At 38.2% G+C, this 17,746-nt stretch overlaps 1 protein-coding gene across 1 annotated transcript in view; it reads right to left on the bottom strand.

The window, feature by feature from the left end:
* The window catches only part of GABRB2 (gamma-aminobutyric acid type A receptor subunit beta2), a 152,032-nt gene extending 134,490 nt beyond the window's left edge, over nt 1–17,542 (bottom strand). Inside the window, exons 1-3 of the mRNA XM_065690325.1 lie at nt 17,428–17,542; nt 17,212–17,303; nt 16,205–16,272 (exon numbers count right to left, since the gene is read on the bottom strand). Of these exons, the coding sequence (XP_065546397.1) occupies nt 16,205–16,272; nt 17,212–17,303; nt 17,428–17,504 (237 nt within the window). The 5' untranslated portion in view covers nt 17,505–17,542. The remainder of the gene's footprint in view (nt 1–16,204; nt 16,273–17,211; nt 17,304–17,427) is intronic.
* Nucleotides 17,543–17,746: the final 204 nt, after the last annotated feature.

The following is a 17,746-nucleotide window of genomic DNA, read 5'->3' as shown; positions in this document are numbered from 1 at the left end:
CAACAGCAGTAACAGCATGTGGTTTCTCTTATTACAAAATGACATAGTATATATCCAAAGATAGCCATGCATACTTACATTCTATTCTAGATCTTCAAAATTAAGCAAGTTCCTCCAACCTACAAATATATACAGATATACATACAAAACTACTTTATCTCTTCTCTATTTAGAGTTTGGAAGATACATCAATATATCAACATTCAGAACAAACTTAACTAAAAGCTACTTATTATATTCATTCTCTATAAATTCCCTGCTGTTTTACTATGGCTGTCTTTCATTGGCTCCAAAACTTCATCTTTTAAGTATCAGTTCATCCATAATTCAGTTATTAAGGAAATATGACCACAGGATTGAAGAGACCCTATTTTTTCCATAGTACCTGATAGCACTGTTCCAGACTTTGCTCTGGATCCTAGAAGAAGTTACAGGAACCATCATTTAACTTCACCTTCCATTACAAGAGGTTAAACTACCGTGGTTTGTAATTTGTCTTGATTACTATTCAGTTATTTGGAGTAAGTTCTAAAAGGAACATAAAATCTGAAGCTGGACAATTGCTTCCTTTCACTACCACCTCATTGGTTCCCAGTTTCCTAGTGTGTGGCAGTCTGCATCCCAGGGTTGAAAAATTTCAAAGCTAGTATGTTTTTTCTCTTCTGCCTCCCTACACACAGAGATGTTAACTTAACATCTTAACAACTGCTTAACTGTTAACCCCTTTTCTGTCTTTTCCTTTGTATAAATAGACATTGTTCTTGTATTTGCAATCCTTCTCACAGACCTTATGCATAGAACATTGCAAATTGCTGTCCATCACCCACCGTGGGATTCACAAGTGAGAAACCTCCTCAAAAAGGAAAGGTTGTCTTAGTATTAGCAGTAAAAGACCCACAAGTCTAATAACCATGGAGAAAACTATTTGGAGAAAAGAACAGAAAACGCCATGATTATTACCAAGTTCTGCAAAGTAGGTTCAGCTTTTGGCACAGAAGATAAATATATGTGAAGAACTGCCCCGATACTAGCCTTACACTCCTCCCCCAGGAGACAGGGATCTTCAAAAATAATAGAGGGAAAGCTGCATTCAAAACCACCCTCAACAATTCCCACCCACAGGCCCAGTGAGTAATAACAAAAATAAGCACAGCCTGCAAAGTGCCTTCTTCTACACTAAGAAACACTGACCCCAAGAATTACCAGTTCACAGTTTATTACCAGGGTAGTCAAGGATTGCTTAAGTCTGGCAGTTAAAAAAAAGAGAAAGTAAATCAGTCTTTGTCCAGCTAATTGGTCAACAGATCTTTATTGAACATATCAATTTAGCCCCTAAATCCTGCTTCTTGCAGAGCATGAAGGCTGCCATCACAGATATGCCATCACAGATGGCACTCAGCATTTGTCTCCTTGCTTCTTCCTTCATGAGCAGTATAATGGAAATACCCAACAATAGAAACAGGGAGAATCAAAGGAGTTCACCACCATGGGACAGAATGGGCTGCTTGATGGAAAACACAAAATTGAGTTGCTTCAATTTTTTGGCTATTTCTCTTTTCTATTATGCTTCTGTGATGTATCAAGAAAAAAGAAAAAAAAAAAGCCAAAAAAGGCACAAAATATTTTTATACTTTTAATAAATTATTTATAAATGACTTAGCAAAATATTTCAGTGCGCCATAAAGAAGATCCTTGACCTTCCACAATACTCTTAATAGTAGTTTAAATCTTCTGCCTTTCACATGCATTGGGATCTTTTCCACATTTCTCTGTCAATGACTTCACACAAGTCAATCATCTTCTATAGAACATTTTTCCACGTTTTAGTGTTTTTTTCTATAGTACTGTGTTTCTTCAAAAACCAAATAAAAATCGATCAACCATTTCTCTTTGAAAGCCAATTTGCATAATATACTTCTCTCCCAAGCAGGACAAAACATTTAAAAATTAATGTTAAACTTGCATTAGAAAGGTGTCTTGCACACATCTGAATACAATACTACTAAAGACTTTCAACGTTTGTGGTTATAGCTTGTGTTTATTTGTGGGTTATACTGGTTTATATAATTTACTTACTTTCCTAAGTCTCGTAAGTTGCCTGATATTACTTCACAATGGTTATACTTCATTCTCTCTTCTCTACAAGCTCAGATTTTACCAGAGTGCTTCTTGTAAATATTTGATCATGACTTCACCTAGGATCCTATTCTGTTGGTAGAAATGATGTTGTGTTATTCTTACCCAATGGAAGTGATCCTAAATAAACAAAACACGGACTTCCAAAGCCATAACACATAGATTGAAATATCTTCCATGGTTACTCTGGACACAATCTCACTTTATCACTTACTATCTGTTCCTATATTCTAAGGTTTTGTATCTAAATATATCAAAATGGAGGATTTTGAATATAAATAGTCATTGTTTATACAATATATCAAGCTCTTTGGAACACTATACACACATGTCTTTGCTGAGGATGTATCAAATTCCAGCATCTATCAAAAGTCTGTCTGGATGCTGAGTAACTATATTCAATTCCACTCAGATTTTAACATTATGTTCTAACTTCCTGTTATGAAATACAAGTTTCAAAAATATGTTTAAAGAATATATTCTCAATTTATTATTGAAGAATACGTAAGTAACTCAAAAATCTGCAAATAGATGTCTCTAATATAATACAGATATATTGCACTAAAACCTGAAGATCAGTAGCAACTCAGAGGGCAGTCTCAATGAACATTCGCCTGAAACAGAAGTAGATGAGAAGTAAGAAGATTCCAGGAACAAGACTGCCTTCAACACACCACTTATTTACTGTAATTAACAGCAACAGTAGCAAAGTCCTTCTGTCCTCAATAGATCAAGTCCCAAGGTCATCCGTAAAAGACAAATTGCCAATGCTGCAAACACAGCCTCACCTCACAGACTGCCTCTCTCCTTAAAATGATTTTAAACAAGAAAAAATTACCTCTCCCACAAATATTAGTCTCAACACACCCAATGCTGCCCATGGAACATACCTCAGACAATTGCTTACTCTGATATGAGCATTAAAAACAACAAAACCTCCAGTCAGCATGTCTGCAAAAGAATAATGACTGACCCCAGAAGCTCCAGCCACAAATACAATCAACATAAACCCCACACATTTCAAGGCAGGAAGCTTCTTTCTCCCAGAAAATATATACAACATAAATATTAACTCCAACAAAACCAAAGTCACCCTTACAATTCTGATCTCAGTGAATTTGACCCACGGGACACTCATTCCAACTAGAACCACTCAGGTTTAAAAACACTTCAGTATTTCATAAAAATAAGGAAGTATGAAGTGATGCTTTCAAATAACCACAGCACATGAATTTCAAAAATTTTCTCACAAAAGTATTCTTGCAGAAGATGACTGGTAAAATCAGTAGGTATTCAAGCATGCAACCACCATGTTCATGATAACTGCCCAATAACCATCAGAATCACTTGACTGTAGCAGAGATATATGCTGGAAAGCAAAGTGGTAGAGGTCTCAAATACACTCTGAAAGCAAGGCTGAAATTGTAAGGTATAATGTACAGGTTAACATATGCAAATTGCTAAATTTATGTGGTCTTCCTTAATGTACCCACCACAGTATCTGGTAAAGGTACTAGATCAAAACAACATTCATCCCTCAATAGTTTTAAAAAATAAAGTAAAAATCACTTAAGCTCTAATCTGAAACAAAAGAAAAGAATCACTGTTAATAATGACATTACTGTCTCCCATTTCAGGCCACAATATAGGCTCTCTATTGCCCCAAAAAATTACTCTGAGGCCATTTTTTTCAATCTAATATAATCTTCTAATACAATTCCTCTGAGGTCCCCTTATTCAAGATTATGCTTTTCTACCTTCTAAATCAAGCTTTCCCTCCTTGACAACCTGCCTTTTAACAAGGCCTAAGGAAATAAAAACCAGCAAATAAATAAATGTGATCTTGCTATATGTCTACACAGAGAAGAATGTCTGCTGGGGTTTTTTAATGGATGTTGTTACTTAAGCTCAACTGTTTTTTCCCCTATCTTAAAGGTAATAAAAAAGGTAAGGAAATGTTAAGAAAATAGTTTTTGAGGCAGAAAAATCTGGGGGGGAGGGAGGTAGGGAAATCAAAATATAAGGTAAAAATTGAAGCCAGACAAAACCAATTCAATTTGGTTGTTCTGCTGATACGCTAACACCACCATTTTCCTGATCTGCCCATCAGATATACAGAATTATTTTTTCAATTTGTGGAAAACAGTCTGATTTCAAGCTTGAGTAAGCAGTCTGTCATTTACCATCAGAGCTATGAAGGAGTATTAACTTCTGTATTAACAAAGCATTAATAATATTAATCAATTAAAATCTATTCAATATTCAGTTCTCCATTAGCTAATGAAATGCAGATATTGGTTCACCCCTTTATTTCATAATTAAGGCTACCAGACACAGTTCCTTCCCATTTAAGATATCATTCAAAATAAACAAATGTAATGAAGTCATGTATTTATGATGCAGAACTCCTGCTGTGCATTTCTCACCCCTTCCTTTTCTCTCAAAATAGGATGAGACCTACCACCTTTCCAATGAAACCACAGCAGTTCTTTGAGAGTTACCTAAATCATCAATTTCAGCCCACAAGTATTTGCACTACTGAAAGTTTTGGCTCATATTGGACCCGAACCTTGGTGTGATTTCAACACATTACTTCTCATATTACATCCTGCAGTCCTGAATACTAAATTTCAAAATGGCATTGATAGACACAGGCTTCACACCAGCCCAAAACAAAGACAAGTTTCTTTTGACAGCAAATCTCTCCCCAAGCACAGAATTCTGAGAATCATTTTTCAAAAGCCAAACAGCAATTTTACTGAGTTACAGCCACAAATACACAGGGGTTCACTTCTAAGATGGTGATGTAAGAAGGGTGGTTGTATGCTGTTCACCGAGAAAGGCACAGCAAAGTATGGACAGAAAAGGAAAAACAAACCAACCAACCAGCCTGTAGTGCTGTGGTATCTTACTACACAGAACCTGAGGAAAGTGGCAATATTAATGTCCACAGCTAAACAATATTTTAGCTCCTACCACCTACAAAGATAAAAAGGTTGTGTATATTGCAGTCAATATATTATTTAACTATAATGATACGATATCCAATTAAAAAAAAAAAATATGCCTTTTCCAATATAATTTACAAGCAGATACTGAAAGGAATAAATACAAACTGTTTAATATTACAAAAGAATAGTAGTTTTGCCTACCAGCAGTACTACATGCTCCATTTGAAAATATTCCTTGGTATGAATTACTTAATGAGAAAACACATATGCACATTTTTGTTTTCAAAGAGTTTAACCTGAGATAATCTAACTTGCCTAAAATACAAGATACTTCCTTACAAAAACAATCGCTTCCCCATAAAACTGATGAAACCAAAGCCTTTCTGTATCTTTACTAAAGAATTGCTGCCTTCATGCATTTACAAAACTTACCTAGTCAGCATATTATTATGTCATACATGTCTATCTCCACAGTGTCTAATGCTACGAATCAGAAGCTCATACATCACTGCGTTCTCAAAGAGTCAAAATTTAATTCTACACCTAAGACTTTTTATTACTATCTACCTTACCCAAGATGATTTTATGGTTCAGAACAAAAAGGTTCCTTTTTATTCATTTTACTGAAAGCAAAAAAGGCTGTCAGAACAATACTGAAGTAAACTGATGTCTTCCATTTATTAACAGGCAAAGTTTTGCCCTAGAAGGAACCACACGAGCCTCCTAATGCTGCCTCACTGGTGCATTTGATTATGGTACAGACACAAGACTAAGAATAAGAAGGTACACTATTCCTATGATTGAACTCATCAGCTTTTAAATATCCTTATATCAAAGCCATCAGCAAGTTCTTATGACTTTCTGGCCAATAAAAACTACGAAGCACATCCATTCACTTCAAAAAAGCACCCAACAATTTTGGAGACTACTACCCTGTCCCTATTCATACTTAGTGTCTGAGACATTATAGGAGACATCTTGTAAGGCATTTGAAGTCATTTAGGTACCTACAAATCTTCTGTGAAAAACAGGCAAAAATAGCCTCAGTGGAAAAATCAGCATCAGATTTACACATTTTAAGACTGCAAAACAAGTCTCAGATGGGACTTGAGCTCACAAAAGCATTCTGCAAACCCTATGCACAGAGGTGGGTACATTTAAGTGCATTTTTGAATGCAGCCAGTTAAATTGAATTATTATGGATTTCTCTATAAGTGGTCACTTGTCTCACATAATACCAGATTAATGAAAACTGTATTCATTTCTAGGCATTTACAGTAACAAGAATGATTATAGTTAAGAGTCTCCTGGCATTTCCATTACAAATCTATTTTCTGGGGACTTAAACATCAGCTATAATAATAATCTTTGGACTGAAATTTGATAACAAAACTCTCAGCTATGCTTAACTCAGTAAACGATCCTACACCTTTGAAAGGCTTCCTTCAGAATTGAAAAAAGAGAGTAATTTTGCAAGTTATTTTTCTATCTACTGAGGTTGTTAGCACTTTACTCTGAGCACCCTCAGGTGGTATATACTACCTTAGTGATGGAATTCTTAAAAACATCCCAGATCACAAGACATCAGTGAAAAAGAGCAACAGGACAGTATAATGGATTGAACAGTCATATACATTTTAAGAAAATTTCAGACTGATTAAAAGGTTTCTTTGATCATTTCTGGACTTGTCTGATTAGTGAAACGATGCAATTAGTTGCAAAATGCTGCTTTTCATTCGTAAGTAACATGCATATTTGTTTAATCCTTTTTTCTTCTTCCCTATATATTATCTGAAAAGAGTACATCACCTTGTAATAAGGAATAATCAGTGAGTTACGCTCCTAAATTATTTAATTTAGAAACTCAGTCTACTGGGCCTTCAAACTAATTTTTATACTTCAATTTTATGACTCCTTCAGTGCACATCTTGTCAGACGTGGATTCACGTTGTTACTGTGACACCCTTGAGGGAGCCAACAGAGCCTACTGGGTCAGCATTCCTTGAGAGAGAAAAAATTTCCACAACATTCTACAACTCCTTTGGAGCTGCAGGGTCTATTCACTCAAAACTACACTTCATAAGAGAAACAAATATGGATTACACAGTGGACCATAATGATATCTGGACTACTGGGTAATAACTTCTGCAAACAGCACTTATTTACCCTTATGGACCATGAGGAATTAACAATATGTCACTACTTTCACAAAATGGATGCAATAAAGTATGCAATTTTTTTATAAAATACCTTTTCAAAGGCCTACACAGAGAACAAATAAGTTTTAACACTAATTCTACTCAGCAAATTTTACTCTTCAGAGCAGAAAGAATCTCTGTTCCAAGTATTAAAAACACAATTTAAACTTCCATAAAAAAATATATTAATTTACAACAGCAACTAGGACCAGATTTTCTAAAGGTTTCTGCATCCACGGCAGTGATTAGTTTTTCAAAATGCTTCAGTATCTGACTCAGATACTTAACTTTAATAGGCAGGTCTCAAGAAAAAAATGCCTTCTGATCCTTGAAAGCAATAGGAACTTGTAGCTACTTCACAGCCATATGAAATGGAAGAAATTAAATGAGAATCACTTCCAAAAAAGATAAATCACAAATATCACAGTTCTCAGACACCCAAATATATGAAAAGTCACTAACTTTTCTGGAAGACTTTCTTCTCATCTCAAATGAGTTTAGCATCACCTTTCCCTAACTGTACACTTTCCGCACATTTTTCTCCAAGGGTCATATTTAGAAAAACAACCAACCAAAAACCAAAGCAAAACCACAACAACAACAAAACACAACAAAACAAACAAAAAAACCCACATAAAACCCCACACCACCACCAGAAAACACCCATCAAAAACAAAAAACAAACAAAGCAACACACAGCAGCAATTTGCACATTAGAGCCCTTCGCCCTATGTCAATCCAAAACAACTTTTCAAGAGACTTGTCTGGGATGACTTTTCTCTGGGAAAAGTTACATTCACAAGTTTCTGCCCTTTTGACTATTTAGTTTCCTAATTCTTAAGATGTGCACTTCTATTCAGGATGGAGCTGTTCCAGGTGAGAAGGCAGCGCAGACAGGTTGTTCCTGCCTAAGCCCATGCAGACTGTTTTTTTTTAAATCTCATGAAAAAAATAGATAAAACTGGTATGCTTAAATCATATCTAATAACAGTAACAAGTCATGGCTCCTACAGAGAAGAAAGTAAAGGATATGTTTCCAGCCTTTCACAGGTTATTTCGGAACATGGAAGACCTCTGCTTCTGGTCCTCTGCAAGCTGAATACTTCCACTCACAACCACCAGTGGCTGGTAAGCCATCTAGAAAAAAGGTGCACCACACCCAGGCTGTTATGCAGCAGAGAATTCAAAACATGACCACAGGAAAGAGACATTCAAGAGCAGCAAGGACACTCAGCTGTGAAGGAAAATTCTGAGGCTTACCCCATTTTCACAGAGTTGCGTAGTTAACAGAAATTCCTCTTTATTACAGAAGGAAAGCAAGAGGAAATGGTCCAGAGATCAGGCACTGGAACAAAGACTTTCCACTTCAAGCAGACGAATTTTCTAATATTCATTCGAATAATTTATTATATTTACCCCTGTCCAAAGCCAAACTCACTGCAATTTTTTCCTTTTACTTGTTTGAAATTTATAGAGCTGAATTTGCCTTTCAGCACAATCACAGTGAACCAGTAGTTTCTCTATAAGAAAATCACGAACCGCTACTGTATCTACTACAACAGCACATACTTGAAATGCAAAATGCATCTTGCTGAAGGGCTTCTTCTTTTTCTTCACATGGTTAAACTCTTATTACCTCAAAACTAACAAATTAATCCCTCCTGTCAGTATTTACAGAATAAAAATTAATAGGATTTAACCTTGATAGAGATATGTAAAAAAAGCAGCTTAAAATAAACAGAAATCATCCCCTTGTTCTTTAAGTCTGGGGACATGGGAAAAGCTCATACTCTAAATGCTTTATCTGGCCTGCAATAACCTATGTTAAATATGACCTACAAAATCTATATTCAGTTGCATACATTTCAACTTCCTGAATCTTAAATGTCTTTTCCTATTTAGAACAGAAATTTTAGTTTTGATTGGGAGGTAATTACATGCTTACTTGTAAAACCCATACAGAAATGACATATGCAGTAGATGTGATTCCAAGGCTGGGAGAATCTTTGCATTGATTAGCTAGTCTGAAAATACTTAGCCAGACAATTTGCATGCAATGAACTTCCTAGGCAAAACCTACAAACAGAGAGCACTGCTACTTCACAACCTGGCCTTCATGCAGTTAAGACCAATTGAATATGCCCACTATGTCACTATTCTTATCCGGCTTGTGTTATTTCAGCCATGATATGTCCGTTGTACACAGCACTGCTGTCAAGAAATGTGAGCTGGGTGGGAATCCCTGTAGAAGCATAGTAAGAGGAGTAATTAACAACAAAGCATCAAGGCTGCTCCTGTCCTGTTTATTTTTTTGACAACCCACAGTGTGCCTGCAACTCTAACATTATGCACATTCATTTATTGTTCAATTACAGATTGGATCCACCCATAGTAGACAATTTTTCAGTATTAATAACTCTAGTCATTTGACTATTTCTGAAGTTAACGCTAAAGACAACCAAGATGCTTTCTTCCGTTACACAAAGGAGACCTTTCCGAAGTTAGCTCATGGATGAACACCCTCCTTTGAAATGAAGGGACTAAATCTTGCTTACCTAATTCATGCAAGCACTTGCAGAGACCTACAGCATTAACCACTAAAACCTTACAAGAAATCTGGATAACTTCTAGAAAAATGAAAGAATTATTACTATATAAGTCTGTGCTTCAACATTGCGGAACACTAAAGACTGTACTATAAACCTTGCAGAGAACTGCACTGGATATGAGGACAAAAAAGGAGGAAGGAATAATAAGGATTTAGTCATGCTGCACTGACAGACTTTAGAGTCACTAAGAAGCACAAATACGACCATTGGAACAGCTTAAACTTGTAACAGGTTTGTAGAGCACAAGATAAAAATCTTTCATTCTACTACATGGCTCATCTACAATGATTTTATGTGATTTTTCAACAGAGAAGTTATGAAATAAACCAGGCTATAGTAGGAGCTAACAGAGTACACTTCATGCTCATTCCCATGCTTTAGCACTGCCCATGAAACATATTAAACATATCTTTTGTTCAATGGCAGCAGCCAAATTATTTAAATATTTATAGGTCAAGGCTTTCTGAAAACAAGGCAGCACTAATGATTAATTCAGTTACACAGACCACCTCCAAGGCAATCTCTAAAATCACTGACAACCATCACCTGGTCTTCAGAAGCAAGAGATCACTTTGAAGCATCAGGACCACCAAGGAAACAAGATTTTCTATTGATTTAAGTTTTGCAACACTGTAGCACACTGAAAGGGCAATCCAATTAACAAACCATTTATATTGACCTTAAAAAGACAAAAGAATTACATCAGGCTTCTAAATATATATAATACAGATACACATAGTATAAATATGCATTATCGCTTCTGGACTACCTTATGAAAAGCAGCCGCAAACTCACTACATTCCTTCACGTATGTTCTAGATAAATAATTTCACTTTGGTCCCCAAGAATAAATGTGTTACTTGAACATGGGAGTTCCTATTTATTTTTTACATACCTTAGAGCTAAGAAAAGAAAATGCCTCAATTAGAGACATGTAGTAACAAGAATTGGAAATCCATACTACTGTAATACACTCCAGTTCAAAAGAAAAGGTCTTGTGATTTTATCCCAGTCAGTAACTGAAGGAACAGGTGATACAAGGATTGCAGGAAAAGAAGTTCTCACTTCTGAGGTACGCATCACCTGCTCTGCATTCACAGGAGTATCTGTAGACACTTCAGGATGAGTCAGAAGTGTATAAGCATGATAATTTGGCAAGAGCCAAATCCAAACTGTCTGCTGAGGAATGCAGTTTTGTGTGAAGAAACATATGCATCTACGAAACAGAGGAAATAACAAACCCAACAGTGTCTAGCAGCAGGAAGTATTTAGGATTATTGAAGTGATAACTTTCTGATATTTCTAATACTTCATTTTCAATGCATTTTTAGTCCTGTCCTCTACTTATTCTATGAATTGTGTACAGCTACGTGTACAACTCAAATAGATTGACAGAAGAAAATCTTGTTGACAGGAACCATTTTCTACAGCTCTTTCTCTACCAGTATCTATAGGATGCTATTTCCTGTTCTATGCTTCCCCCCCTGCCCATAACTTTTTGGAAGAGTTTTCTGCTTTGGAACAGCTCCGCCCTATTTTCTTACCACTTAATCCCCATTCCACAAGCCCTTCCCTTTACATACATAAGGATAATTGCTGCAACTTGAGAGGCAGCCACACAAGATTATGTTGTTCTCATAATCTAAACATGTCTCAAGCTTTGTTAATGCCCCATACTGAAAATAGCTTAAGAAAACATCAGGGATTTTAAGAAAACCAGTAGTGAGTCTCATCAAAAGCATCTGAAACTGAGCGGTCTATCAGCAAATTATAGCTGTGCCTGTGCTTTTTTGGACTCAGGATATTCCGACCTGTGAGTATTATACACTATTTTGTGCAACTTTGGCATATCTCAAACATAGAAATGAAATATAATATTAAAATCTATAATTTTTTTAGAGCTTTGAGGTTACTACATTCTGTCGTGTAAAACTTGGCACACACTAACAAGTAAACCTTTCCCTGATAGATGATAACAGCTCCTCTGTTTCTCCAACTCCCACTTGATGGAAGGATTATGCACTCAATCAACCCTAACGGCTCCCACTAAGACAAACCAATCTATTGTATCTGTTTAACTCCATGTACACATACTGAGTCCACGTGCCAAAATCTGTAAAACGATAAGCAAGCAAATACTTTAAATTAAATACACTCTTCAAATTCCTCTCTGCAGACCCCCAACAACCCATAGTATGAATAGTTATATTTATTTAAATATACAACCCTTTTACCTCAAAATGTGTATATTTCCTTGGTAAAAAAATACACCCACAGAACATTTTTCTCTCTTTTCAAGACATCCTGTGCTGTAATCCCAGAATAGCCACAGACGAAGAAGGGGGAAAAAGAGAAAATAAAAAAAAAAAATAAAATAAAAAAAAAAAAACAAAGGAAAAGTGTTGACCTATTTAATAGGGAATAAGCCAAGATGCTGAAAGTCACCACATGACCAACATTACCCATAGAAATCCTCATGTCTTATCTAGATAGATCAAATGCACAACATGTTATGCGGAATCTTCAGTGGTGTCTAGGGAAGAAAATGTACTTGTGTTTTTCTCAATGAACCTGTACCAATTTTTTGAAACAGAGGGAGGGAACTGCTGGGAGGAAAGGGGAGAAAATAAGAATGGAGAAGAGTCTAAGCTGCTCTGCTGTCAAGGGTTCTACTTCAATAATTAAATAAGGAGATGACAATGTGGAAATGTGACAGCCCAGCTAGCAGTAGTTATTAAGGGGGGGGGGGGGGGGGGGAGGAAAAAAGAAACTATGAAGCCCTCTGAAAGTATAATTTTTTCAATAAATTATTTCCTTAATATTAAGTATTAAGGAAAAAGATGCTAAGAATAAAATTCAAGTACAGTAAGAAACACCTGAAAATTATCTTAAGAACATTGCATTAGACTCGCTGCAATACAGCTAATCTTATGTAAGATCAAATTCATTAGCCCAGGAAAACCATTTCAGTAGCTTTCATGCCCCTCCATGGTTTGTTTTCCATTGTTATCTGAATAAGGGAAACCTTAAGAAAATCTACAGTATCACTAGCATAAAGCATACAATCAACACTACTGCATGGCCTGGTCCAGACAGGTAAGTGAAATTAGCAATAGTCATTATTGTACTGCATAAAATTATTACCACATGGATATTTTTATTTTCTAAAATACAAAAAAATAAGTCCAGTCATGACACTTGTCAACAGCTACATATTCCTGAAGCTCTCACTTTTCTTAGGGGCACTCAGTGCACTCCCCAGAGCTGAAAAGAATTATATTCACAAGTACCAGTACTTAGAAATCATTTTTGAAAACTCAGATATATGATAGTTCAAGTTTCTGACTACAAAAGTTAAACATCTTACAGCTTCAACTTATCTGGAGGGCAGTTGTAAAGCCTCTTACACTATGAGTTTGTCATGACATGAAGTATCTATCACCTCTTTAAGAATACAAAGTCAACGATAACATAATTCAGCATCCTAAACACACATTCATTTTCTATAACAGTAAATCTAAATTCTCCTGTTCAGCAAAGTAAAATGTTTATGATTTACTTCATGATACTGGAGACAAGCCTTCTGCCTTCAGAGCAGCAAAAAATGTATACGGCAGCTGGAATATGCCAAGGCTGGAAGAGAAATGCAAGGACGATAATATTCAAGTTTGTTAACACTGGAGTTAACAAAACCAATTTGAAGCCAAATAACAATGATTATTTAGCCTTCCTCTCAAGGCAACATGCAATCTCACTAATGTTAATACATTACCCCAGTCATTGATTTGCCTTCATCTCAAGTCAGTGGTGTTTGCCATGACTACAGCCAGAGCAACAGCAAGCCCATGGCTCAGAAAAGTAGGTCCATAAACTCAAAACATTCTTTGTGTGTCTCTTATTATCTCAGAAAGCTTTGCATCACCTAGTACTCCATGGCATTCCTCCTGGTTTCTACCCCAAATTCTGATGACTTTGCAAGGCAAAGTCAAGACCTTGCAAGTAGACAACAAAATACCTGATATACATGTCTCATTTCTTTCAGACCTATCAGGGTATGTTAGTACTTGTTAGGCTATAAAGACCATTGTAAAATTAACTGTTACATGTTACATTTGCAGACAAGCAGATTGAGAAAAGCTTGCTTTGGAATCTCTTCTGAAACTAGAAGTTAAAAAAAAAAAAAAAAAAAAACAACAAACAAACAAACAAACCAAACAAACAAAAAGAACCCACTAAAATGAATGCCTGGTTTTCAGAAATAGGTAGCTTAAGAGTAAAATAACCCTAGAGCTGAAACACTTTAGGCAAATGCGTGGGACAAAATTGCCTATACATTTCCTCCTCCCTCCCCCTAGAGTTCTGCAGATAGCCTGAAAAGACCTTTCACGCAAAGGTCACGTTCCGTTATAGAAACACAATAAACTGACTACAGAACATTAAATATAATATACAGAACATTAAATATAATACACTTTTTTCTTTTTTAGTAGGTTTGCAAGTGTCAGATCACAGTATTTTGGTGCACTCTCACCTTTAATTGGAGACCAACATTCTAGAAATCATTAAAAGAAGAAAGTATCTTCACAATCTTTTCACAAAAGAAAACATTTGGCACCACCTTCCAGTTTCAAAGAGATGTGAGGATATAACACTGACCTAGTAGATGGCAGTTCCATCAGTCCAGGAAGAAAACCCTCACCATTCCCACACTGCTCATGGCTGTCTAAGAAATAACCCAATACCTCGTAGCTCTTTTAATGAAAAGCAAGTGGTTTAAAATACAATGCCATCTTTTTTCTTTGCACTTAAAGCTCCTGAAGGTAGATAACTAAATTATAAGATTAGGAAAACAGTCTGGAAGCCCACTCTAGCCCCTTGGAAATATTTTGTAAGTAATTTTCCTCAAGGTAAAATTATTCAGTATTTTCCTGGTATCTTGAAGAAGAGAAGTACCAAGCTTTCTCACCAAGACCTCCCAGTCTCACAATACAACCACTAGTAATGTCATCCTCAAATCAGGCCAAAGGCTATACTTCACATTATGAGAAAACTCCTTTATTTCATACAGTGCATCCAGTTTGAGACCAGATGTTTGCCAACTCATTCAGTGCAACATGTCTGAGAACCCAAAGATGCCACTGAGGAATTAAACAAAATATTTTAGTAGTAAAGTAATATTAATGCAACCAATAACTTTCAAAATATCATATTCAAATGCTTCATTGAAGCTTCAGCACTATCCTTACAACCATATTTGTATTTAAAAGATGCTTCCTTACAACGTGTTCAAGAATAATAGTTTGCTTCAAGCAACAAGCTTCTATCACTAGTAAACAAATATTTCACAAAACCACATTTATTTTTATCACTTGCTGCTGCCATGTTTCAGTGTCTTTATTTTGTCCTTCTTGTTTAAAGCATTAGAACACCAGGCCAAATTCTGTGCCCTTAAGCAAGAGAAAAACTTCAAAACTTGATCCCAAACATGTCCAAGTAAATATTCAAAAAAAAAAAAAAAAAAAAAAGAGGAAATGTTAGAAAGTTTCATGTAAGCCAGGAACAGTTTCTTCTACAGCATGGATCTGAGACTTCGTCAATTCTCTCCACACTTCATTAGTCTCCCAGGTAACGAGAGTGAAACATAGAAAGCATTGAGTTATTACACTGTGAACAAGTTCAGCATTTGAGCACAGCCAGTGCAAACCAGTTAAGAGAAACAAACACCTTGAATAATTAAAACTTCTTAAATCATTAACTATCACAACCATCCGAAATAGTATTTAAGCCGCAAAAAAAAACCCAACTTTTTGATTTTTTTTAATCGTAAGTGCACTACTAAGACAAAACTGCAAATTCTTTTTTAATACCACAACAGAAACCGAAACCAATAACGGCGCAGAACCGGGGCGGCCGCCGACACCTCGTCTCCGCGTCCCCGCGGCCCCGGTGCGCGGACGCGGCCCCTCCGCGCGGCAGCGCTCCCAGCTCGCAGCGGGGTGCTGTGCAGGAGCGCGGCCGGCAGGGGGCGCCGTTGCTCGCGGCAAAGCTGGCCGAGCCTCGGGAGCGCCGCCGCAGGACCCGGGTCCGCGGCTCCCGGCGCTCCGGCCCCAGCTCCGGCGACGCGGAACCTGGACCCTTCCCCGGCCCGCCCGCCGCTGCCGACCCCGCGGGAGGCGGCGTGCTCCATCCCGGGGCACGAGGCTGCGCAGGGTCCCCTCACCCCCGCGGGCACCGCTCTGCCTTGGCAGGGGCGGGGGAAGCGACAGCCGCCCCCTCAAGAGAGCCACCAGCCCCAGCCCTTAAGACTCACCATATTGACTTCCGAGACCATGTCTATGCTGGCGATGTCTATGTTCATGCCCACAGCCACCGGGGGACCTGCAAACCAACGAGACGGTCGGCAATGTGATCTCCCGAGAACTTAACTCGTTCTTACCGGAGTTCACAGCGTACAAACGAAACGGCGTTTGAACGAACCCACAAAGTCAGTGGGAAGGGAGAACGCCCCCCCACACACACCCGCCCCTCAGCAGGCGCCCACCGAGCAGCGGCACCGGGAGCGCGCCCCCCGCCAGCGGGGCCGGGCTTTATGTAACGCACACACGTGCTGCCCGCGGCCGCCCGGGCCCGCGGCGTTGGGACCCCCCCATCAAACCCCGCAGCGTGGGGACATCCCCCCCCCGCCGGAACCCCTCCGTGGAGCGCGGCCCCGGCCTCAGCGGCTGCCACCCGGGTCCTCATCACCCCCAGCCTCGGCGGAGGGGGTAGCCCGGGGGACGGCGACCAGCGAGCTCCTGGGGAGGGGGATGCTGCGGGGAGGGGGGGTGGGGGGGCTGGTGGTTTCAAGGGGCACCCACAGCCAACACGTCCGCAATAAACAAAGTAGTTCGAAGTAGGAGCACGCAGGGGGTTAAATGACATTTTTGTATCAGTTAACAGCACATCTTGTACTCAAAAATAGTAACTGTGATCACAGGCACATTAGGTTGAGAGCAGCAAGCGCTGGGTAAACTTAAGAGATTTGCATCTCGATAAACCCAGTTAACCAAGGGTTTAATTACAGGTTAATAAAGTATCAGCACACACACAAAATGAGGGACCGATTGCAAGTATGCCAGAGATTTAAGTGATCGCATTAAGAGCACCCTGTGCTGAGAAAATTGAGTAACAACGGGCTTAACTTTGGATCAGCTTAAGAAAATGGCAACACACGCGCACCCCAAAGCAACAGCACCCACCACACGTTTTAAACCCCCACACGCCAAAGGTGCCCAGCCCGGAGATGCAATCGCTCCTATTCAAAAGCAGGCAAATTACCTCCAAAATCTGGCCTCAAGCGAATGTCATAGCCCTTCAGCAGTCTATCCACGGTCTCTTTTACCAGTGACATATTACTAGGGTCATTGACACTACAGAAAAAGAGAGATTAACATTTTATTATTTCTTATTTCTCAGACCAAAGGTGCACATTCCTCTCAGGGGCAGCATACATGCAATTCAAAGTAAAGCAAAAGAGATACCCTCATCACTTACCTCTGTGCACACACCACGGCTATTATTAAAGGGAATGACCAAATCCCGAAGTAACCCTTTTTCCGGACTCTCAGCATCCCTCTAGTTTTTTATATGATTTAGGGTTTCAGTGAAGAGGAGATCCAACTTATTCTGGCCAGTGCAGTAATTCTAATGTGAAGCGCATGCGCACGGCGTACCACAACATCAAAAGGAGCAGTGGTTGCTGCTGGAGATGGAGCAAATTTCCTTGCCAAGAAAAAAAAAAAAAAAAAAAAAAAAAGAAAAAAATTAAAGGGGAAGAAGGAAATGCATTATTTAAAATAATAATAATAATAAA

The sequence above is a fragment of the Lathamus discolor genome, chromosome 10 (assembly GCF_037157495.1).
Source record: "Lathamus discolor isolate bLatDis1 chromosome 10, bLatDis1.hap1, whole genome shotgun sequence".
In the NCBI taxonomy this organism is placed as follows: Eukaryota; Metazoa; Chordata; class Aves; order Psittaciformes; family Psittacidae; genus Lathamus; species Lathamus discolor.
The sequence above is the reverse complement of the archived record's forward strand: the minus strand, read 5'-3'. Positions and strand labels throughout refer to the sequence as shown.